Source organism: Falco naumanni, chromosome 12 (genome assembly GCF_017639655.2).
Source record: "Falco naumanni isolate bFalNau1 chromosome 12, bFalNau1.pat, whole genome shotgun sequence".
Taxonomy (NCBI): Eukaryota; Metazoa; Chordata; class Aves; order Falconiformes; family Falconidae; genus Falco; species Falco naumanni.
Window position 1 is genome coordinate 27732827 of NC_054065.1, and position 24523 is coordinate 27757349.

At 41.9% G+C, this 24523-nt stretch overlaps 1 protein-coding gene and 1 long non-coding RNA gene across 2 annotated transcripts; one reads left to right on the top strand and one right to left on the bottom strand.

The window, feature by feature from the left end:
• SDE2 (SDE2 telomere maintenance homolog) lies at positions 1–9276 on the bottom strand. Its single transcript, XM_040612343.1, has 7 exons — positions 9143–9276; positions 8439–8556; positions 6176–6287; positions 5484–5653; positions 4650–4761; positions 3598–4006; positions 1–697 (listed from the first exon to the last, which is right to left on the bottom strand). Exons 1-7 carry the CDS (start codon positions 9248–9250, stop codon positions 482–484), a joined length of 1245 nt encoding a protein of 414 aa, XP_040468277.1. The 5' UTR covers positions 9251–9276; the 3' UTR covers positions 1–481.
• Positions 9277–9377: 101 nt separating this feature from the next.
• LOC121096421 lies at positions 9378–23399 on the top strand. The gene is made up of 2 exons (XR_005830495.1): positions 9378–9471; positions 10663–23399. It is a non-coding gene; the product is annotated as an uncharacterized LOC121096421 (long non-coding RNA).
• The last annotated feature ends 1124 nt before the right edge of the window (positions 23400–24523 follow it).

Consider the following 24523-nt stretch of genomic DNA (forward strand, 5'->3'; position numbering starts at 1 on the left):
TTAAAAAACAAAAAAAGTGTTCTTTTTATTTAAAGAAACTTCAGATTTGAAGCCTGAATCACAAGTTCAATGTTTCTTATTTGATAGTTGTGTGCTAACTGGAATGCACATTAAAGGAGATTCAACATAAAGCTAAGAAAGAATTGCTACTTTTCTTAAAATAGGTGATGACAGTCACACAACCATTTTCCAGAAAACAATCAGGTTGTTTCTTTCCATGTACAGAGTTTGTTCTACCTGTCGCATTGAGTCATTATAACCACCTGTAAAGCTTATCAAAAGATAGTAGTTTCACTCCTTTGATACTGAACGTATTGAACGCATAACTATCTAGCAACTTACTCCCTGTTACGATAATCAAACTTCATTACAGACAGACACAAATGCTATCCAGGGATGCCAAAGAACTACATATGGCAGTACAGAATGACCACAAAGTAAGAAAAAATTAAAAGAACATGGATAGAATTTTTTTTTAAAATCACTTTTTTTTCCCTTTAGAGGGCTTTGCAAATAAGGCAGGATCAATCTGGTCTCTAGACAGACCTCTCACTGAAAAAAGCCTTGCTGCTCTTTCCTTTAAAGTGCCTCCACATTTCAGTCCTAAAGACATCAATTGCATCTTCAGCTGATCTAAACCCAGGGCTTCCATTTCAACAGCGGAGTTGAATGCCAGTAGGTCTATTGGTTCCACCTCCTGCAAAGAGAAAAATATCCCATCAGACTATTATTATTTTCCTCCTGATTAGGGCGGGAGGAACAAGTGGAGACAGAATGCTTCAACTAACAGAAGACCTTCAATTAGGATTATCTCAAACTCCTAATTACTTAATAAAATTGAGCAGTGTCTCAATATGTATTATGTTGGATATTCTCATTATTAGCAGTACTTAGGCTATCCAGACTAAGTAGTACTGCACCACGTACAAGGGAACTGAAGCTAGCCAGCAGTGGCATTGTGAAACATGCAAATCTTAGCAGAGACAACACAGACAAGAGCAGCGTGAATGCCCAGATGAGCTTCGTACCCTGTGTCTTACAATTCTACCCCTCGCAGTGGCCCTGCTAGCTAGTCAAAGGCTCGCTCTAACATGTCCAGATAAGCTGCAGGTCTGCTTCGGCTTGCCATGTACACAGCCTCCAAGACAGAAGCACAGGTCATTTTAAATGATACAAACACAGCTGAACTTTCAAAAGTTACTCTACTAGAGTTAACACAGTCTACTTCCAATAGCGGAGTGCCAAAGAAGTAAAATAAAGTAAGTCACAGCATTTAATCCTATTTCTCTGGAGACAAAATGCTTGACACTGTTTTTATCCCCAGAGAAGTACTCCCAAGAAAATGGAAATAAAACCAGCAGCCCACCATCCCACCTAGCAGTTCAGTAGTTTAACCTTGGCTTCCAGAGGCATGGCAAAGCTAACAGCCCCTTTTTAGCCCAAGGTAGAATATAGTCGATACACCCTCGACAGCAGCAGGAAAGAGGATGAATAGTTATTCCTAATGCAGTTACACTGTAATTATAGAAAAGCACCCTCTTTTTAGTAAAATGGACAAAAAAGCAAGTTCTGAAGTTCACATCTCATCCTGCCACAAGAAAATGGATTAAAATCTCATCTTAAAAGGAAATCAGTATATTCGCAAAATAATCAAGGGTGAAAGGGACCCCTGTAGACTGTCTAGTCCAAGCCCAGGGCCTTGTTCACAAAAGAACATGGACAAAGACTGGATCATTCAAACGCCGGAATTTACTAACACACTAAAAAGGACACAAAAACCTAACCCCATTCCCTTCAATACTTAAGCACACATGTTAGTCTTACAGTACATACCACGATGGAGTTATTAAAGAGACTTCAGAGCAAGTAACACCAACAGTGGGAATGAGACCACTCTGTTATGCACCCAGCAAAAACAATTAATGCTAGCAGAATTAGAACCTTTGTCCTGCTAAGCAAACAAAAGACTGGTTGCCTCATTATTTTCATCCAACTTTAAAAAAAAAAATCCATCAAGGACTATTACAAAAATATTTCCACCTGCAATAACAATCTGCCACAGCATTGGTGGAGTTTCCTGTTCTAGGAATAGAGTCTCACAAATACTGAGTAAAAGGTAAACAGTGAAGAAGGGTAAACATCCTGTTCAAAATCTGCCAACTCTAATAGTACAGTAGATGTCAAAGTTCTAATTTATCAGATTATATCCTTGGAATTTTTTTCCATTTAACTGTATCAAAATTTTCACTCATCAGAACTCAGTCATTGGCAGCTGATGGCAGACTTCCTGGTCACGCTGAAAAGGCAGAAAATCCAAGCAACTCCCTAGCCCCCCCTAAAAAAAACTAGCAATAATACAAAATGTGGCTGGAATAAGCCTGGATTCATTACCCCTAAAAACTTTTAATAGTAATACTATACAAGGAGCGCTGAAGGACTTGGGCTTTCATCAATTCAGTGGGAAAAGATACATTCCCTCTGGGCTGGAAGACTGATCCAAAGCCTCTTCGACAGAAGAATCCCAGCCATGCTCCTGTCAGTCACCACAGAAGGAACCTCGCGGGTCAGCGCTGCTCCTGATCTGGCTGAGGGCTGGTGACACCAACACAGAGTGCCAGCAGAGGTAACAGCATGGCAGCAGTACAGACCTGCCTTCACCACCGATATACCAGATGATCAATTTAAAACCCACCCTTCCATCCTTTGCAGTTAAGATGAAGCTCATCATTTACACTAATCCTGTCTCTCCAGGGCTGCTGCTTTCAGACTTTCAGTGGTCAATGAAGAACTGAAATTTGCACCAGACTACTAGGGTTCTCTATGAACTAAACACAAGTCTTTTTATAATAAAAAGTAAAATTGATCAGCCGACTGGTTTAGGGGGTGTCTACTCTGAACAACTTCTAATTTAAACATTGAGGTAAATGATAAATGTTAAGGTCAAATTATGTTCTAAATAAGATTAGTCAAATTCAACGGTGTTTGGTAATGTGTCCAAAAGTATTGATAAGAAACTTTCACGCTACAGAAGAGGTTTATTTTCCTTCCCCCCACCCCTTCCAATGAAGAGTTTTGGATCCAGAGTGTATCTATTTATGTAGGAGGAGAAAAATCATGGATCTCAGGAAACACAATACTAGACAGCCAAGGGCAACTGCATCTTAGCAGAAACTCTAGACTATTAAAATCTTTATCTCATAAGTTGTTCCTTGACTCATTCTACTTAGCATCTCTCAGGAGAATTCTACCATACTACAATTTAACTTCTTCCATGGAGGCACTGTCAACAGAGAGCCTTCTTTGGCTGCAGTTTCTACTAACTTGCCACATTGCATTTTCTTAAGTTGTATGATGCATCTTCAGTTAGGCTGATTGTCCTTTTAACCCTGGGATTTTTTGTGCTCTGAATCAAGCTTTGGAGATTCTGTTAGCCTCTTGGGGAGATTATGATTCTAATCCAAGCATGTACACCTAATGCACTGAAGTCATAGGACACAAATCCCACTCCCCTTTTCTGCAATCCACAAAGGGAAAAGTGATTGAGTAAAAGCAGCTGAAGACAAAGACGTATCATAATTTGTACCACCTCATACTTACTGTGCTCTGTAACTGGTTCGTTTCCTGTGCCTTAGAAGAAACATTTTCTTGCTCCTCTTCTTTCAGAGCCTGGGTTACTTCATTCTTTTCTTGGGCCTCTTCCTTTGGGGGCTTTGTCATTTTACTATTTTCTTCAGCTGGAATTTCGGTTTGCCCACCTGTGGATGCTTCTCCTTGCAGATCTCTTCCAGTACCATCCGGCTGCTCTAGTGGTTTCTCAGTTGCACTGGTACCTGGACTATCCTCTATCGAATCCACAGAGCTGCCGGAACATTCATTTGTATTGCCAGCATTTTCATCGTATCTGCTGCCTGATGGACAACTTCCATCAGATGCATGAGGGGAATCATCTTCACTCTCATCTTCACAGTCTGAACTGTCACAATCATCCAATCCTTCCAATCCCAGCCTAGCACAAGCAGTATGTTAAAAATTAATAATAATTTAATATTTTTTTAAAAAAATGTTAAAAAAATTGTTACATTTCTCCTTCCAAAATCACTTCAGAGAGATATAGTGAACTACTCCAGCAGCTATTTAGGATAGTTTAGTAAATGGAAGACCTGCTAGCATTGAACAGGACCCAACATTCCCCCAAAAGAGAGATCTTTTTACAGTATTCCCAATACAGAAATGTGTGCTACTATTGCTGCTCCAAACACCACTGGAATCATTAAGACTTCTCTTTTATGTTACATTAGGTAAAAGATGCCAGGAGGAAAAAAAAATTAAAAATTTTAAGTTCATTGTAAATGTAATTAATGAAAAAATAAAACAGGTAGCAGGAAGTAGTAAAATATAACCCATATTAGAAGGGGGGCAGGCAAAAGAAGTGTGCCTATTTTTGCAAATAAATTTTGTCTGCTCCAGCTGGGACAGAATTACATGAATACAGTAACATTTACTTTCAGTTCTTTGATTTTATCAGTTCAATTTTCTTATTCCTATTTAAGTCTACATGTCAAATAAGACGTTGTTTACTTGTATGTACCTAACCTTTCATCCTATTCAAGGCTTAATACTTGAGTATAAAAACAAGGCATAATGCTTACCAAAAACACTTTCTTTTTCGAGGTTTTGCTCCATTCTTTCCAGATTCACCTGGACGCTTCCTACTATCACCACTTTCTGGTGACACCATTTTGCTTGAAGTAGCCTGCAATCCTTCAAAAGAAGGTTAGAAGTATACTTCATCAGTACACAATTCACATATGTTGTTAATTCTACTTACCTTTTAATTTCAGATGCAATTTAAAACACAAACTGAAAATAGTAACTATTGGTGCACATTTACGTAGATTCAAAGCTTCAAAATAAACTCAGTAGCAGCAAAAGCTTTCCTATGTGACTTTACCTAAGGCACAAAATCAATTAAAATTGGATTCCTGAACTGAACACTCAGGTTCTACATCCCATTCAGCCTCAAGTTTCACTATCCAGCTGCCAGCAAGGGAACAATCCGCGGATAGCTACAAAGAACAGCAAGTGAAACAAGGTATTTTGTAATTAGATTAGATTTCTAGTTTTTAAATTAAGACCTGCTTATAATTTATCATTTCACTGAGAATTATTATGTACTTCTTCCAGTTGAACTAGCAACACTATTGTCACAGAATTCTGCTTTTATTATGAGATGACACTGTAGCAGAGCAACATGAAGCATCACTTTTATCTGTGTTATGCTGTTCAATGCAATTTAAGAGAAGCAGCAAAGAGGAAAAATAAAGTCCAAGAAATTTTCAACGGAATGAAATTTTAAGTTCTATTAAAGAGCTATTGGCAGCAATTATTTTTTTTTAAAAAAAAGAAGTCATACTGGAGTGAGGCTATAAGGACTTAGTTTGCTTTATTTTGTGAGGCGAGAGAGCGAGGTTAAACTGCAATACCTTTAAGGACTGAATCTTCCAGTCGCTCAGCCATTTCATGGCACTGCTGCTGGTAGTCCGGATTTGTGAAACAGTGCTTTGGCTCGGCAAGTTTCCGCTGCAGCCTTTCCAAGCGCCTTTGCTCTTTTTCTGCTTCCCGTTCTGCTTGCTGCTTCACCCATTCAGCCATCCTGCAGGTGACAGAACCATGAAAAGGAGAGTGCTTCCAGCACATAATACAGTATCAGTTTGTTGCCTTGCTATTACTGAATGCTTCTACCACCTGTTAGGGTGGGAGACAATGGGAAAAGACAACTAACAGCACCCAGGGGCATTACTGAAGGAATACACAGAGATTCTGCCATAGAGAAGAAAGGAAAGTTTATTTTGGAAGCCAGAAACAGCGTAATGTCGCACATCCCCAATATCACAGTCTTGCAGCTTCAGAGAGAACTGTGAGAATTGCAGATGAGAAATACAAGAAGCACAGAACAGCCTCTCAGAAGCAGGCTGCAGTACAATCACATCTATTTCACAATAATATAATTATAGTCAGAAGAATTCTGGGAGGCCATCTGTGCTCAAGATTTCACTTTTATTCTTTTTGGTATTCAAAATTTCATTGCTACAACAACCTGTCATTTGACCTCTTTTCTTAACAGTTAACATGGTCAGTTTACTTTATAATTCCAGCTTTGAAGAAAATGCCTTACGCTTTTTCATGATTGACATCTCGAAGTCTCCTTCCACTGAGATCTCGGCAAGCCTCTCTATTTGTTGTCTTCTCAATCTGAGCACCAAGTGCTCGCAGCATAGATCCAAATCCTGAGAAAAAAAGTAATCAAGAATTAGCTAAACAGAAACAAACGGAGATGAACTAGCACAACAGAACAAGTAATTATGGAAAAAGAATACTGTAAATTCAACACTTTCTCTCAATGCAACTGAAATAAAGGGCAAGTTGAAAGTTGCAACATGTTGCAGAATTGTCATTGGGTGAAATGCTGAAGCACTAAGTGAAAAAAAAGTATCCAGCATTTACCACCCATCTTTTTCTGGGTTTTGGTTTGGTTTTGTGCTCCTGATACCACACCAGATTGACTCCAGACTTACTAGAACCTGTGCAGCACTTCAACACGAAAGCCTGTTTCTGGACTCCCCCAGCAAAGTGGTTTGAAACCTTTTTCATCTCAGGATAACATCCCTTTTCATTTAGCCTGGATTCTTCTCTCCCTTAAGCACCTGCCAAACTTAAAATACCCTTTTAAAAAATTTAACAAAAAATAAAGTTTGGGAGATAGCCTTAGCCACTTCATCAAGATGATCATGATGTTATGCTGATTTCTATTCACTCTTCATCCACCAATTACTCATAGGCAAGACCACTCATTTCTCTCACTCAGTCCCACCTTATGCCATCTCCAGCTGGAGAAAGACACTTGTTTAATTACCTCAAAGAAACACAACATGAATTAATATTAATATAATCCTTCAAGCAATTTGAAAGTGCCAAGCACTGTTTTTTAACTAGAAGCTGAACGAATCTATACTTTTCAGTGCACCAAAAGGTACCTTTAAGGAGCATTAGAAACTAACCAATCCAGCCAGCCTACTGTATCATGAGGCAGAAAAAGTACTGTGTTCAGCTAATGAAACCAATTACTCCCATTAGCAAGGAGAATTTTTGCAGCTCATGGAAAATGCTATTGAATTTTACATTCTGAAGAATGTGGACCTAGCTGCTACACCCAGCCAGGTATATTCCCAAAAATCAACAGCAATGCATTCACTAACGTCACAGGTGCTGGATTAGGTCTGATAATAAAATGCTTAGTACTCTTCTAAGCCTGCGTGATCTGTACTTCCTTGAGATCATACAGCCAGTCTCAATAGTTGTGACCTGTGTGTGTTTGCCTGTTTTTATCAGGCTTTTAAGTTACAAAGTCAAAACAAAAGGAACACTTTAGAAAGCAAACAAAGCTGTTGAAAGAACAATTTTAAACTGACCCTAATGGCACATCAGTAACACAAACTGAATCCCAGAATACCTATCCTGTATCATCCCGGGATAACTGAAGCTGATTGACAACAGGTGAGGAAGAAGCAGCCTATGCTATTAACTTTTACCATACACACCCCTTTCACAGCACTTAAAGAAACCCTACCACTTAATGAGCTGTAAGAACACTATTTACTTCCAGTTCTATCTAAAACTGAAGAAGGCAGAGTAAGCTGAACTGCAGTCTGATGCAAGGCAGCACAGTTATTCAGCATTTTAGCACAACAGCTGGAAAATTCTGAGAACTGGATTCAAAAAGCAAACATGACTCCAACTGCACTCAAATACTCTGCTAACCTTGCTTCACCATTCCATTGTTCCATGGACATTCTATGGAATGCCCACATTGTTGGTGGTTGCATCCTTTTACACGATTAATATGCATCTTCAGTAACAGTATTTTGTCAACACAAGAAGTCTAGCTTTCATCGAATTCTTTAGTTCTTAGGCTACTGAAATCTTGTCATTTACATTTTTTCCCAAATGGGAGAAGGCAAAATCAATTAGGTCATGTAACGTACTCAAATCACAGGCTAGTTAGTTGTACCTGCAATATTTGTCCTAAGTGACCACAAATGACACCTAGAAGCCTAAGAACCCAGGCGCTTTTAAACACAATTTCAACTCTGCAGTCACTTTGATGCATGTTACAGATTCCTACTAATAGAACTAAGCTGACCAGGGATGTGAAGCAGTGCTATACCAGCAAAGCTGTTAGCTGAGCTGCAGCTCTCCCAGTCCCCTCCCAACTTTGCACACAGACTCTGGGTTTCAGGTCAGAGACATTATACATCACAGTCATCCACAGGACAAGAGATCTGCTAATATATCAGGATTGCTGCTGTTGCTGTAGACCACAGTATAACAAGGTTTTCAACCTAACAATCTGATCAATTGCAAGCAGTTAAGCAACAAACCTCCTTTGCCACCACAAAGTCTTGGTTCCAGGCTGTAAACGGCTCCATTCTGCAATACATCTTCATCACTAACCAGTCGTCCGTTACATTTCACATACAAGCTTTCTTCAGGAATATTCTAAAAAACAGCAAAACTGAGTCATATTGACTGAAAATGAAACATTCTAACAAATAAAATCATTAAGGAGCAACGTTCCCTTCCTTCCTAAAGGAACAGAGAGGAAACAAAAATCAGACGATTTTAAAAGCATAAACATTCTGTACGGTGCTTGTTTAAGTTCCCGTTGAACAAAGAATTAAATAGCCTAAATCTGCTTGTCAACACGAATGGGGAAAAGCCGAGCTGTGGGAAAACTCATGCGAAGCATTCGAACACTGTGTGCTAAAAACAAGCAAAACCCACGGTTTTTGAACTGTAGAACGCTGACGGTTGATACCTTTCGTATACGTGTGTATATATATATATACGCAAAATACAAACACGGCGCTCCAGGGCTCTCCCCCAGGGACGGCTGCCGCTCGCTGAGGGGCAGGCGGCAGAGGCCAGGCCGCCCCAGGCCCCGGGCCGAGCGGGGAAGGGGTGAGGGCCCACCGCGGCCCACCGGCGGCCGCCGCCAGCGCCAGCCCCGCGCCCCCCAGCTTCGCGCCCCGAGGCCGCAGGCCGGCCGGGCCGGGCCGCGCCCTCACTCCCGCCTCTCACTCACCAACGCCCGAGCGCGGTCGCGGCGGAGGCGGCGCACGGAGCCCCCGCCGGGCGGCAGCGGCCAGGGCCGCGCCCGCGGAGCCAGCGGGTCCCGCACCAGCAGCGCCATCGCTCCTCCACCCGCCGCCGCGCGTGCGCCTGTGACGCCAGCGGCGCGCGGTCACGTGACGCGGGGGGGGCGGGGGCTGGCGCGAGCCCGTGACGGGCGGGAGGGCGGGCGGCGCGCGGGGCGGCGCCCTCTCCCCTCCGGCGGCCCGACAGGGCTGGCGGCTGCAGCGCCGGCCTGGGGCTGCGTCGCGATTCCCGGGCGGCGGGTGGCCGGGTTTGTGGGTTCGTCTCGTTTGTTTGTTGCTTTTGGGGTGGGTTTTGTTTGTTTGTTGCCTTCGGGGTTTTTTTGTTTCGTTTTTCATAATTGCTGGAGGCTCAAACTGGACTCACAGTATCTTGTGTTCCTGGTCTTTCAGTCAGCCTGATCTTTCACCCCTTTCAGCGGCCCAGTTTATCACCTTTATACCTGCAACCTCTGTTTCTTATGTTTTATCTTTTGGAGTCAGTCTGACGTTTCAGCCCTTTTAGGGACCCAATTTATCATTTTTACACCTGCAGCCTGTATTTTTTTATATTTTATTCGTTGGAGCCAGTCTGACATTTCAGCCCTTTTAGGGCCCAGTTTTTTCATTTTTAAACATGTAAATGAGAATCCAGGCACGTGTCATGGTCAGTCTTTGGGAATGAAAACACCGGAGCACAGCACCCTCACCTAGGAGGAGGGAACAGGTCGGATGGTAGCGCATGGAATTTCACACACCGTGTCCTGGTATTTTCTTGTAGGAAATGGCCCTGAGCACTCTTTGTCTGGAGTGTGCTGCTCAGAGAAACGTCCCTGTCTTCCCAGTGTGATAGAAGGAGCCATCCTGGGAAGCAGCTTCTGTCCTTTGCCTTTTCCACACAAGAGAGCCCTATCATTGTAATTCAGATCGCTGTGTGCAGCCTACCAGGTTGTAAAGGCTTTTTACAACCTGTCACATCACCTCTGTGAGGACTAACAGCAGGCAAAATGGACCATGGCTCCCAACATGCTCGCCTGCTTTGCTGTTTTAGTGGTGGTGGCAGCAGCAGCAGCAGCAGGAGAATGGGAATAATCATACCATCTCAGGCAGCTGGAAAGGGGCAGTGCTGCTCCTGCAAAGCACTGCAAGTGTAAGAAATGGAATGGAAACATGCAGCTGTTAATTGTCCAATCCAATATGGTACAAATGTCATGTAAGGACTTGCAGGACGATGGACTCTGTGCCTTCTTTGTCCTGCTTACTCCTACATGCATTTTAGTGTATGGACAGAGAGAGGGCCCAAACTCTGTTATTTGGGGCGGATTCTGTTACAGAGCCACACAGACTTTTAAACGGGGGTGAAAGTTGAGATGGCGCAGGAGTCCACACTCAACTCTTCATGACATGCAGTAACTACCTGTCAGCAGGAGACGAACTGGTTAGAAGAAAATGCATACCTTTACCTCTCCAGGGAAAGGCACATACAGAGGTATGATGGTGATCCAGGCAATGTAACTATTGCATTCTTTGGTGGCTTCAGATCTTCTCCATGTCTTCCAGCATAACCATCCAGGTAGCAGATAATTTGAAGGTAGGTCACTACCAGCTGTCTTTGATGGGAACTGTTGCAAACGCTAGTGAAGATGTGGTTGGGCTGTCCCGAGATCTGCAGCCCCATACACCTGTCACCTTATTTCCAAATAACGATGTTACCTGCAGTGCCTTTTTGTGCAGTAGCAACATGGGCAAGGACTATTGCTCATGGCTTAATCTGCCCACTTCAGCTCTTCCCTCTGCCCCAGGGGGGACTCCCCTGCCAGGGTGGCATCTGGTACCCTGAAAATCCCCCGTTGGCAAGTGAGGTAGATGCCTATGTCAGAGCATACAGCTAAATTCAGGTCTTAAGTATTGACTGCTTTAAAAAGATGAGGCTGGTGTCTGAGCTGCTTGGCTGTCCCACTCTTTTTGCTTGCCAAAGAGCCATGCTGCTTGGCCAGGCCTGTGTGTGCATGGAGAGGTAGCTCTCGTGCCTGGCTGTCTTAAATCAATGTGCTAAAAAAGGAGGAAGCTGGGAAACAAAGAGTCAGAGAGGTGACTTGACCCAGAAGCAGTGACTTCACTTGCAAATGTAAATAAATGACCTTGTATTGGCCAGATCACAAACCAAACTTCGCCCACCCTTTTTTAAACTATATTAATTTTAGCTAAAATATTTTCACAAAGCATTTTGACCCAATGTAGGCAATACCTTACTGTCTTTACTTTCTATAACAAGTCAATATTTCTGAATTATGCTTCATATTACCACAGTGCGACCATTCAATCCTGATGCCTGTGTAGCCTGGAAAAGCTTGGTTTGTGCTAGATCGTGCCCAAATTCATTTAGTATTTTAAGTCACGTGGTGCTGCTTGTTTCATTTGGAATCATGTGCTGTATCTGTGGAATACCACCTAATGTTAAATTCCACTAGATATGGGATAATTTTTTATTCATATGCAATATCTGATTGAAATGTTATTGGCAGTGTATGAGGTATGCACATACACATATGAAGATGAATAAGTATTTTCTTAGGTCTGTGGGATTTCAGTTGCATTCCGAGGGCATGATTCATTTCCTCCTCTGAAACTCCTGTGATTGGTGCTGAGGGTGTGGAGCTTGCCCCTACAGGCCAAATAGGCGGAGCTGTCCAGGAAAGAGTTGGGTCATGGGACTGTCCAGTGGATGTGCTGAATCAGTGTAATTCACAAGTTGTTTGATCCATACCTTTTCTGAATGTTTTGAACTACTCTTCTGTCTGTGCTAATGAACTCCTGATCTTAGTGAACACTGACTGAATTGTAATTTCCCAGTGAGGAGTACCTTAGCTAACACAGCTGCCATCATACGGAAAACAGGACCAAAAAGGAGGGCCCACTGCACCCCGAGGGCTGTGCATCAATGACAGTTACCTGTCATTCATAACTCTTGACACTTGGATTCTGCCTGCAGATACATGCTAGAGCTGTGATGCTCCTGTGAGCACGAGAGCTGACAGCAGTGGAGTCACACCAAGATAAATCAGCCCCTTTGTAGATCATACATTGCCACCTTACAGCTAGTTTTGGTCTACTAATGCCATACTCTCTCCATTTCTGGGTGTCAATACCTGGGTGACTTGTGCAGATCCTTGCGCACAGTCAGGCTACAAGCAAGTGACATCTAACAGGCAGAGGAGTTTTCTTTCAGCTTGGTCCTACAGCAATGCTAGGTATATAGGCCCCATTCTCGTGATTTATGCAATGCCGTTTAGCTGGTGCCACATTAATGTCAGTGGGTGAGTGTTTCTGTATCTCATGTCCTTGATTACACTTCTGTTCCTAGAACTTATCAAAAGTGTGCCCCCAAGCCCCACAAAGAAGTCTAAATAAGTCAAAAAGGCTGTTACTATAATTTCCCATTTGAAACGTATTTTATTAGAAATGTTATTCTCTGGATAAAACAATTATCAGTCTCTGATTCTGCAGTGGTGTTTTAGACTTAGTTAATAAATCATGCTTGTCACTTTTCATTTAGAAAGGATTTTACAGACATAATTAATTAAACCTGACAGTATCCTTGTGGGATAAGTAAGTACTCTGACTTTTTAAAACAGTGGCACTCAGGCACACTGGTTATACTACTTTCTCAAGTCAGTGGAAGGACCAAGACTAGAATTTAAAGCTTCCTGCTATCCTAACATAATTTAAGAGATGAGACTATCCGTTCTTTTCTTATTTCATTATGATATCCATGTGTGTGATGCCTGAATTATTAGGTGTGGTGCTGTGGCCTGTAGTATGCAGTGTGGTAGACGGGAATATTTTCTGCTTAAAATCTGTTACTTGATTTAACAGAGAGGACAGTTTTTTCAGTATCTTTATCTGGAACCATCAGACATGTAACTGTCATAATGCTGCTATTCATTCATTCATTTATTCATTCACCCTTATTGTGTCCTCCAGTATATTCCATTTTAATAGTAGTAGCAGTGCTTTATAGTGCTTATTAACGGTCTGTCAAGACCAAGATCAAATTATGCAAGACTAGTGAGAGGAGAGTAAGGTACTCATCGGCCCTTGACTTTAATCTGTATGTGAAAGATGCCTGTGGGAGTGAAGAACACAAAACCAGTTGTTCACAAGGTACCCAGATTAACAAAGGATGGGTCAAAAGTTGCTCTGATAAGAGTTCAATGTTTCTCACCTGTAAAAATGTTGCTAGACATAAAGGAGAGAGGGTGAAAGATGCTACTTAAAATTTGAAACAGATGTGTATGTTCCTTTTAGAATATTATAAGTGTGCAGAGATAGTAACAAAGTAATTTTTTTCCACCAAAGTCACTTCAAGAATTTAAAAACATGTCTTTTAAGCATGGGTTTTCTGTCTGCTAGGCAGTTGGTCACATACTACTCTATATATGGAGATTGGCTCATCTGGATATATTTTCTTTTACATTTTAATGGTATCCCAAAGTGTAAGTTCCAGATAATATATCTGCAAAGCTTAAATGTCTTACACGCTTTCATATTATTTTTGCATGGAGGATCGTGATAGGATTACCTTTGTGTGCTTGTTCTTAGGACAATAATTAAGATGCTTATGATATTAGGGAACATTTTTTACTTCAGATACTGTGACATCATACTGTTTGACAAAAATATAATTAACCATAATGAATCTAAGTTGATATTTGCAAGTGCAGCTTCCTGCCAAATGTCAATAGTCATCTGCTTCAGTTTCTGTGTCAGTGCAATGGGTAGAGACAGTGTGTTAAGATACCTGATACAGGGTTGGGAGCAGGTGGAGGAGAAATGCAAATGTTACATTACTTATTATCCTTATATTAATAAAATAGCTACTGTTAAATATACTTACTGTCTCACAGTGAATGCCTAGATAACAAGCTCCTAAGAAGTCTGTGGTTTCTATTTTATTCTTCTTACAGCACACAGTTGGTAGTAGTGCAGATACTCAGATGTAATCAAGATTTTTAAATAGTTGTAAAACTGGTTTTGCCCTCACATTAGTCCCTTTGTTGTGCTTAATATCTTTGTCTCCGTCCTATGCACAGATGTTTAAACTGTGAGTCCTTTCAGGGAAGGAACATGGATTGCTCTGCAGGTGTGTATGTAACAAACCTGAGAAAGGTCCCTTTTTGTTAGGCCGTAAGTATCGTCAGCACAGTCAGCCTTGTTAGTGTTGTTAAAAATAATTTTAAATTTGGCAGCAATCATTTGAAATTAATTAGCTAACTGGTCACCTAGATAGTACCATAGAAGTTAATACTTCAGATTCTAGGATTTCCTTAAGTGTGTGTTTCCTCTGATCTGCTGGCCTGAATACTGAGATTTAGTCTGTTCTGATTAATTTTAACTGAATACAGCTGTAGAGCAGTGAATGAGTTGGTTGTAGTGTACAGTATATTTTATAGGAAAGCAATACCAAAAATAGGTCTCTGCCTCTTTACTTTTGCTCTCCCTTTAATGAAGCTAACTGCTTTTAATTATAGCTTGCAGAGACACTGTGCTGAATTACTTAATCTCTGTGTAAGGACTGGATTCTAGTTTCTTAATTGGCATCTGAATGTTTGGCAACTTTGCAAAAATCCAAAGCTGAGAGTGAGCATATGGTATGAGATGTGTATTATGTACATGGTAGAGCTCTATTATCTATCAGACCCCCATGCCTTAAAGTTTTTAAGAAACAGGAGAGAGCCAACATTGCATGCCCTTGCAATGTTTTTCATTGTGACCCTGCAACAATTGAAGCTCCTAGACCAAAGTTGTACTCACCCTAAAACAATGAGCTGAAGCTCCAGAGGGGTTGGGTGGTAGTGGGAATAATCAGGTATCTTCATTTGGTTTTCAACTGAGATGGAAGTTGATTTGGAAATGTTCTTTGCTAGAACTAAAGTTGCATTTCCAGTAGTTGGGAGGAGCTCCCAGATTACATTACCCCACCCACATCTGCTTGCTTTCGGTTTACCTGGGGAGGTTCTACAAAGAAACTGGAGAAAAGGACAGCAACAAAAGGGAGAGCACACAGGACAGGTCCAAAAAGACAGAAATTTAAAGTGGAGTGCCTCAAGCTGGGTAAACCCTCATTTTGGGTTACGTTCAGCAGAGATAACACATGGTTAGCAGTCTGTGGCAGGCCATGGGTGTTCATAAATCCTGTTTAAAGTAGATCATGTCACTGATCATTTGATCCTTGATAAAATGTTATGAGTCAGATCCTCACCTAATGTAAATTTTCAGAGCTCCATTGGCTTGGGGGTGAAATGTCCCAAGTTAAAAGATCCAGCCTGTAGCCCTGAGAGGCCTCATTCTTTGGGTGCTGAGTTTGACATGGCTTCCTTTTGACTGGATCATTGTAAGTCCAACTTACATTCAAACTCTTGAAATAGTAATATTTGTCTGCTTCTGTAGGGAATGTTCTGCTAGCTTAAAGAGGACCTAGAAAATAATAATGGATACAGGGTTTTGTTTGTTTCTCTTTAAAAGAAATTATACAAATAATTTTTATAGAAAGTGCTTGGGTTTTTGTGGTTTTATACAGTAAGTTTGAGTTGGAGAATACTGACATTGTAACATTACAGACATGCGTAGCTTCTTGTTGGCTCGATATTGGAATGGTTTGCCATTTTGTTTATACAACATCTTTTTGCACCCATCCAATTGAAATGAAATTGTTAGTATGATGTTTAAGGAATGTCACTGGTATATTTTGGACTCCCCTCCAGTGTTTCTTCTAATCCTTTCCAAAATAGAGGCAATTATGTGTCATCTACAAGGAATTTTAATACAGTATACTATGCCCCTTGAGGATCTTTCTTAAGTCATATATATGTGAGGCCTGGAAAAATCATGTCCTCACATGGTTAATTTGAATATTAGCAACATGGCAATGATACAGCTGTGCATTTCTTCATGTTCCTGTCTGACTTGGGCTCTGGCCTAGAAGTGATCTTGGTGTCAGAATATGTCAGATTGCTTGTTTCTGGAAGCATGGCTGTGAAAAAGTCTTGCCAGTATGTGAAATTCGCTGTTGGAAAACCTTGTTGATGACAGTTGAGTTTTTTTCTCCCTGTTGCTCTTTTGCAGCAGGAAGTTACAGGAAGTTACAGGAACTGAAGTTTGTCAGGAGGAGCCTTCATGCCACTCAAACTATGTCGCACATCTGCAGAACAGGGCATGGCACCGACGTGTGTTCACGGCATGGTTTGTGAGGGTGGCCCTTTACCTGTAAAGGCTCTACATACAAGTGGTCTTGTGATTCTCATAACCAAGAATCTTAAATATTGCAGATGTGGTGTTACTGATCTTCCTGGCCCTCTGAGCCACATACCAAAATTTAGCACTGCCAGTCAGCCAGCTCGTTCTTCAATGAACCAAAGAGGAAGGGCACTATGTGCTTTTTGCAGGTGGGAAGTGACAGTGGCTCCCAGGAATGCTAGCTGTCCATTGTGGATCAGGGCTAGGCTGAAGGGTGTAACTTCAAGATGTAATGAAGTGTGTAATGTCAACTTCGGTAGCATCTGATAAATTATTCCCTGTCACAGTGGGGGTTTATTCTCCATAAGAACAGCCTCTCCATTGGATGTGGGACAGAGTACCAGCAAAGGAGCTGTGCTTGAAAACCTTGTAGTCCGGTGGAAACAGGCTGGCAACCTTTCCTGTAGTTCTTTGATGCTGAGGTTTCCAGTGGTGCTGCTTCTCTGCCTGTTTTGAGATCCGTGCCCTGCAGTCCATACTGAACCCAACTGATGTTCTCTACTTCAGTTGCCTAGATTGTGGCTTGTATTTTAAAATCACTTATATGCTTTCAGTAGTAGTGCCAGAACTTAGCATGCAAAAATTGTAGCGAGTCCCGGCAGAACATGAGATTTGCCAGAATCGTGCAATGTTAGCACATGCTAAATTTGTGCATTCTCATTTACCTTCTGCTGCTTGTTTGTTTGTTTTGCTGGGTTTTGAGATGTTAGGGCATCTAGCTTGTCTATGCAAGCGCAACTGCCTGACGCTTTCTTTAGAATTCAAAAACAAAATATGAAATTTTGATATTATCACCTGTCTGCAGGGATCTGGGGCTTTTACTAGAACTCCCCAAATTCACTGTAAAACTTACAAGGGAATTTTGTCAGCAGCTGACGTACAAGTTACATAGGAAGAACTGGTGCTGCCTGACATTCTTCCCACACAGCAAGGATTGCTGGACACCCTTAAAGCAGCTGGGCCCCGTGAAAGTGGCTTTGCAGTACCCACGAAGAGAGTGAGGCTCGGCAGGCACTGTTTGATCAGAAGGAACTACTTATTGCCACATCGTCCCTTTGCACCCTTGCTTCCGCCTCTCTTCTCTGTCACAAGAGATGTGTGGTCGGAGCAGGTTTGGGAGCCAGGAACTTCTAATTCTGCCTCTAGCACTGTCATCTTTGTGACGTAAAAGCAGGTATACAGGCATTTTTAAAGGATTTTTAAAAAATAGCCTCTAATTGGGGTGCCCATGTCTGTGTATGTAGTCAAAGGCCTGATTTTCAGAAGTGGTAAAAACCCGTGAATCTTTTTATTCTCAGATGGGATTGTAGATATTCAGCAATGAGTAGTCAGGGCAAATTAGTTATTCTTTAGAAAGCTTGAATGTGAATTGTTTCTAAGCATTAGGAAACTAATGAGCAGCACTAATATTAAGCACTATTCTTAATAGCAACTGCAGTTTTCACATTGAGATGCCTTATGAGATGCAAATTTGAGAAGAGGAGGAGGGCAAATGAAGAAAAATAATCTAAACAATATGGTATATTAAAGTATAGTCCTCAGAATGTATGAGTTTATGAAGAATGTTGGGAAAATAGGAAGCTTTCATTTCTTTAAAAAACTGCAAAATTCTGTAGTGTTCTAAGACTGAAAATAACTTAATAATGTTCTTTGCTGTCGCTTTAAGATATACTGTCTGCCACTCTATCTTCTCTTTCCCTTTTCTGCTCTCAGGAGTCTAGTTCTCCAGAAAGTGGGTTTTGAGATTTGGGAGTACTTGTTAAGAAAGATGGGATGTGGCAGAACACTTCACAACTGCTAGGGTCAGACCTCAGAATAGTATTCTCATTTCTGAGACCCTTCCTCAGCTGGCTTTCACAAATGAGGCCTGGGAAGCATTAATGCCATTTCAAGACAATCTTGCCTTTGTGCTTCTACAAGGAAGAAGTGGACCTATTTTAAAAACAAGTCTACAGAATATTGTTCCAAATAAATTACAATACTGGACATCATACCTGGTATTTTGGCTGCTGTTTGCTGTTGGAGCCAGAGTACTGTGGTCTGTGCTGTTTGCATTGTACTGAATTATAGTGAAGCTCAGCTCTGACTGCTATCCCCAGGGCCCTCATGAAGAAGAGACTCATAATCTCATGAGATTACCCCACTGAGCAGAGAAATGAAATAAATAATATTACTCTTTTAGTTCTGTCAAGTATAGTAGCTCATAGAGCCTTTCAAGGCAGTGTCAGCATGGGCTAGATACTGCATCAGTGCATAAAAAGACATCCTTTACAAGAACAACACTGCAAAATGAGGCCAATGTGAGCCTAATGGGTGGTGGAAAACAGTGAGCCTTTTTTTTTTCCCTCCCTAATGCAAGCCTGCAGGGGTTTTATTTTCTACCGTGTGTGAGTCTTGGGGCAAATAAGCAAGCTGAAATTCTTCTACAACAGGAGCTCCAAGTAAATCACTGTAGTAGTAAGGATCTTATTTGGCAACCAATTAGAGCTTGTGCTGGTTGTTTCTCTTTAGCAGCTTTAATGAATCTATCAACACAGAAGTACTGGAAATAAAAGATTTTACACTAGTCTCCATTAGAATGAAGCCCACGGGCTATCCAGTTCCTTCCACAGTACAATACAATGCTTCAAAAAGATAGAAGAGGTTGTTACGATAACTTAGCCATGTGTGAAGAGCCCAGAGAGCTAAAGTGAGTTTAATAATTTTATCATACTGTAACTTTAGGAAGAAATATTCCCCAGAACAATTGCACTTCCTTACTTTACTGCAGAAAATCTTGCAAAAGCCCACATGAAATGTGTCTGTCAATGCAAATGAACTCAAGCAGGTATGGTAAATTTCAAAACCTTGTGTTATTACATAGAATAAACTCCCTTTTCTTTTTACTTGTCCACCAGTCCTTTCACCCAATGCCTAAGACATATTTTTATAATTAAATTTCACAGCATATCTCTGAAATACATTATGACATTTGATCATATTTTATCTAAAAATTACAGATACTCCTTGTCATATCATATAATTTCTAGTCTTTGGCAAGGCTGTACAATAACCTCACAATTATCCGTTGTATGCTGTTCCCTATCTTGTGCTAGGACTCAGCTTCTGTTTCAGTTAACCCTTTAGTGCACTCCAAACTGATACTATCTGTCTAAGAAAAGTAGCACAATACTGTCCTGAGAAATGGAAGAAGAGGAGGCAGAAGCTTAAAGAAGTCAGTAAGTTCTCTTGATAAGGGGGGGTATCTGTGACTGTGTAAACATGTAGTGCTATTTTTATTGTCATTTTCCTTTATCAGCCCCATACGTTGAAACAAATGAGAATATAATTATCCATTATTAAGCATGTGTGTCATGCAAAATGAAAACATGATTTAAAATAAAGTACAGCTGTTTAAAAAGCTATCCCTGTTTCTGTTTAGGATTTTTATAGTGTCAGTATAATAGGAATACTGCATTTCTGGTGTAATATTTCAACTCCTGTTTCCACCTTAAGACAATGAACTGTTGTGTGCAAGCCCTTCAAAGCTGATAAGAAAAAAACCATCTTGGGTACCTGGAACTCTTCTTAGCTGTGTATCAGGCAATTAAAGATCTTTCTAACTTCCAGTCTTTAAGGGGCAATGGACTTAATTTTTTATATATATAAAAAGGATATTAAAATATTAACCATATTAAAAAAGCTATTATAACCAAATAAGCAAACAAGTCTGGAATTGGAGTGGAGCCTTGGGATGTCGTTACAGGGTGCTCTTACAGGTTTTTTGTGTAGCACTCTTTCCACCAGAAGAAACCCACTACAGCACGGAACAGAAAAAACTGGTGCTGTTTTATGTAACGTTACTTACTCTTTCATGTTCTGTAGGGCCTCATTAGAAGGATAAGAGATGAGTTCCAGCAGTGCATGTATGTTAATAATAAGCAGTACAAATGAGATTATAATAAGAGAATCCTGAATGATACATAGGGAATTAGAGCCAGGAGTCCATATATAAAAGCAGGCATGTACTCAGTGAAACAAAGCGCTTGGTAAGCCTTTGCAGGAGAGGAACCCCAAAGGCAGAGGCGGGGTCAAACTCATCAAGCCTCCTAAAAATTAGCGGTATTCCAAAAAGAGAAGCAAAATCCAGGAGATCTGTATCCTATTCTCTGAGCTATTGTAGCCTTATTTTCACTGTCTTAGAACTTTGTCCTTGAAATTCCTTTTGGGAGAAACTTTTCGTTAAAACTGTAAATTTAAAAAAAAAAAAAAAAAAAAAAAAAAAAAAAGGAGAAAAAAAAACCCAAACAGATTTACTGCTCTTGGGTTATGAGATGTTAGAAAAATGCAGCGTTTCCAAAATAGATTGTTCTGAAACTCCTGCACATATGTAATGCTCAAAGTGTGCAGTACATTTCATAGGACTGATAATTTTGCATTTTAAAGTAGCTGTCTCTTTTAAGCTTTCCTAGAGAACCCAGACTCTCCAATAATTTTTTCATGTGGCACATGTACTCTCTCCTTATTATTTAAACAGGAGGACTTCCCTTAGGGATCAATCTTCAGGGAGACAGTTTAGCACATGTAAATTTAAAAGTGTGTATCCTCCATTGAAGTCCATGCAGCTTGAGAGGTGCTTAAAAGTAAACACCTGTTTAAGAGTTTTCTTTAAACAGCGAGGCCATTGCGTTTAATATATATGAAGTATTCTAGAGAACTGCAAAAGGCAAAATACATGATTAAAAGACACAATGAAAATAGATGAAAGAGAGGAAAAAGTTGTGCCTACTACTATGACACAACTTCTTATCTGTATTTTTAGTAGGTGCCAGTCTCTATAAAGTAAGTGTACTATACAGCTGCTAGGTTTGGCCAGTGGATTTTTTGCCTATGTATCAACAGACAGTATAAATAATACAAACAATAGGTATGTGCAGTGTGTGGTGTAATAGGCAATACAGCATGTCAAACAACCATGTGTTACAATGGCTGCTATCACAGTGCTCTAACTTCCATGGTATACAAATCCATGACAGAGAAGCATCAAAACAAATAATAATAAAAAGCCATTTACACAGAGACAAAATTATTGTGAATTGTTTTGTGGTTTTAAACAACTTATACTTTCCTTCCTAAGTGCCAGTGATTCCTACCCCTGGTAACTTCCTAGTAAAATCACTGGAAATAGTGTATTTTCATCTTTTATGTAGATGATTATTTAGGAATACATTTAAATCTGCACCAAAATATACTGTTAATACAAAGTTAAGGTTACAAATTTTTTCATTCTGCCAAAAATCATCTTAAAAGGAAGACAGTTTAAAAACTTGGAAGCATTTTGTATTGCTATTTTACTTCAATTTCCAGGAGAATATGTAACTGTAAAGTAGCCACAGCCAGAAACTGGGTGGCCGGTTAGCCAGGACTGGACTTTTAAGGATGGAATTGGAATTGGCTAGGAAAGGCTGTCTGGCCTGGGAGCTGCAGAAGGAAACACAGCTATGGGGCTGGGACTGGCTAAAAAATTAGGGGAAGGTGGGAACGGTTTGGTGTGAAAATCAAGAGGGTGAAAGATAGGGATAGGAACAAAGAGAAAGGGAAGAAAAGTCAAATTGCCGGAGCAAATACATTGAATCAAGGAGGGTGTGTAGGGAATATGAAATCGTAAAATGGCTGGCAGGCTGGGAGCTGGGACAGGGAATAGGAGTGAGGATGCAGAGCTTGAGTCTGAAGGGCGGTTGGAGGTTTGATGAGTGAGAGAAGAGAGATGGATCTCAAGAACAGGAAGGGAGAATTGGGCCTGGAAGGAGATGTGTGGAAGTAGGAGTCAAGTGAGCATTGTACATAAAGCCGGTCTTCTATACTCCTTCCCTCACTAAATATCTGAGTAGCTTTTTGCATAAAATGAGTAACAACCCCAGCTTCCCCTGGGTAATAGAAGGGGACCTTGGGACCTTTCTTTGTTGAGCTGAAACTAGACTAAGTCGTTTGGATTTTTAGTTTGTGCTTTTGGGGCAGGATAGGAAGGAAATACTTCTTTGATCAGAGACCATTTAGGGTTTGGGGACAAACTGTGAATCTCTCTTGTAGTGGAAAACCTTTTCCAAACATTTCTGAAAGATACCTGCAACATTGCTTAAAAACAATCATATGTGCTAGACTCGCTTATTCTCCTTTGTCCGGATAACCTCAGAAAAGTCACACTTAATCTGCTCCGCTGTCTTTTATTCTGGGGTTTGTAATCTGTGCTGTTGCAAAGGGAAGCAGCTGCTGCAGTTGTTTCTAGATCTGTGTGCAGTCTGTGATGTTACTGGGGTTGATCTGTTAGCTCTTGGGCCCACCGAGCAAGTGCCTTACACTGGCATTTGAACTTGACTAGCCACTATTTGGAGGACTTGAGCTTGCAGGCTTAGCTCTAAGCAACATTTTTTTTTTCCCGGTAACAATTTTGAAACTATTTTCAGCTTGATACAACTTGATTGCAACTAATCCAGTCTGATAGGAAAAATGGCTGCCTTCCTCTGCCCAGAGTCTCCTGGGCAAGATAAGAGGGAGAGTTTCCCAACAAGATGAAGGTGAGAGTATTTTGGAAAAGGTATGCTACCTGGGCAGCCGAACTGTGTATGAGCTGTGGAAATCTGCCTCTCTTTGCTGAGCGAGGGCTACGTACTTTCTGTGAAAGGTGCTAAAAACATCTTGGACAACTTCTGATTCGAATGTTCCTTTTTTCTATCCATTATCATTTGAGTCTTCTTTGGCTCTGATCCAGACCAGCTGTTTTCCATCCTAATCTTATTTCCCATAGCAGTCTGGACATGCTCGCAGCAGCGGTGGTTACGCCGGGTGAGGATGAGGTACTGCAGTCGTCCTTGGCGTGTTATTGTCGATTAAACCGGTGGAATCTCATTAGGTTAGATCTCTTCGTGGCTGCTTACAAACACTGAAGGGTGGAAGATCCCTGTGGTCTGCAGAGATAAAGGCCTTTGGAAAGGAGGAGCGAACACTTATCAGCGCTGCCAGGGAAAGAAGAACGTCTGGAGGCTTTTTAAGTCTTGGGCCAGCTCTTCCTTCAGCGTCCTGTTGGCACACAAATAGCATTGGTGGTAAAGCTTCGAGGGCTGCCCCAGGGTCGTAGCTGTTCCCGTCGTCCTGGAAAAGCAGGATTTTAATGGCGTTAATCAGCCAGGGCGAAACGAGGGTGCGAAAGTTGGTAGCACTGGAGTCGGTTTTCCGTAGCTGGGCTTGGGTGGGTTTCAGCGCGGGCCGTTCATCACGCCTCCGTCCTGCCTGTGGTGTTTCCTAAGCGTTTAGATGGGTCCGAACTACCAGCGGTAGGGCAGGCAGCGGCGGGGGGCCTGGAGGGGACAGACGGGCAGCAGGGTCCCCCCTGGCCCAGCGGAAAAGGCTCGGGCTGGCAGCGGGCCGGGCTCCCCGCGACGGAAGGGGCAGCGAGCGGGGCCGGGACAACCCCTCTCGCCCCGCCCCTCGCCCCGCCCCCTCCGCGACGTCATGGAATTCCAGGGCCCTCCCGCCAATGGCGGCGCCGGGCGCCGGGCCAGCGGCAGGGGGCGCCGCGCCAGTGGGGCGCGATCGGGTGCCGCCCGCGCGTGTCGGCGGCCGCCCCGCCGCCTCCGGCTCGCCGCGGTGACCCCAGCGCTCCGTCCCGCCTTGCCTGGGTCCCGCCGGGAGCGGCGCCTGGCTGCGGGAGGGGGGCGTGGGGGGTAAGCGCGGAGGGGGGAGAGCACGGCTGCTTCCGCTTGGCGTCCCGGCGCGTTCGGAGTTAAAGCTAACAGGGATAATTATGAATTATTAATCTCTGGGCAGCTGCTTGCAGCTGGGAAATAGCTTTTAACTTTTCCAGCTGCTCATTATGGGATGCGTGTGTTATGTTGGGAATTGATGCCGATTTCGGTGCCCAGCGTTTGGAGTTCACAGAGTATTTGCAAATCCTCTGTTGTATAATACTGTGCAGCTTTGAGTTCCCTTTCTGGCTGTCCAGTAAGGTGCTGTTCTCTCATAAAATGCTACCAATAGATAGATGGCTCCACTAATTCTTC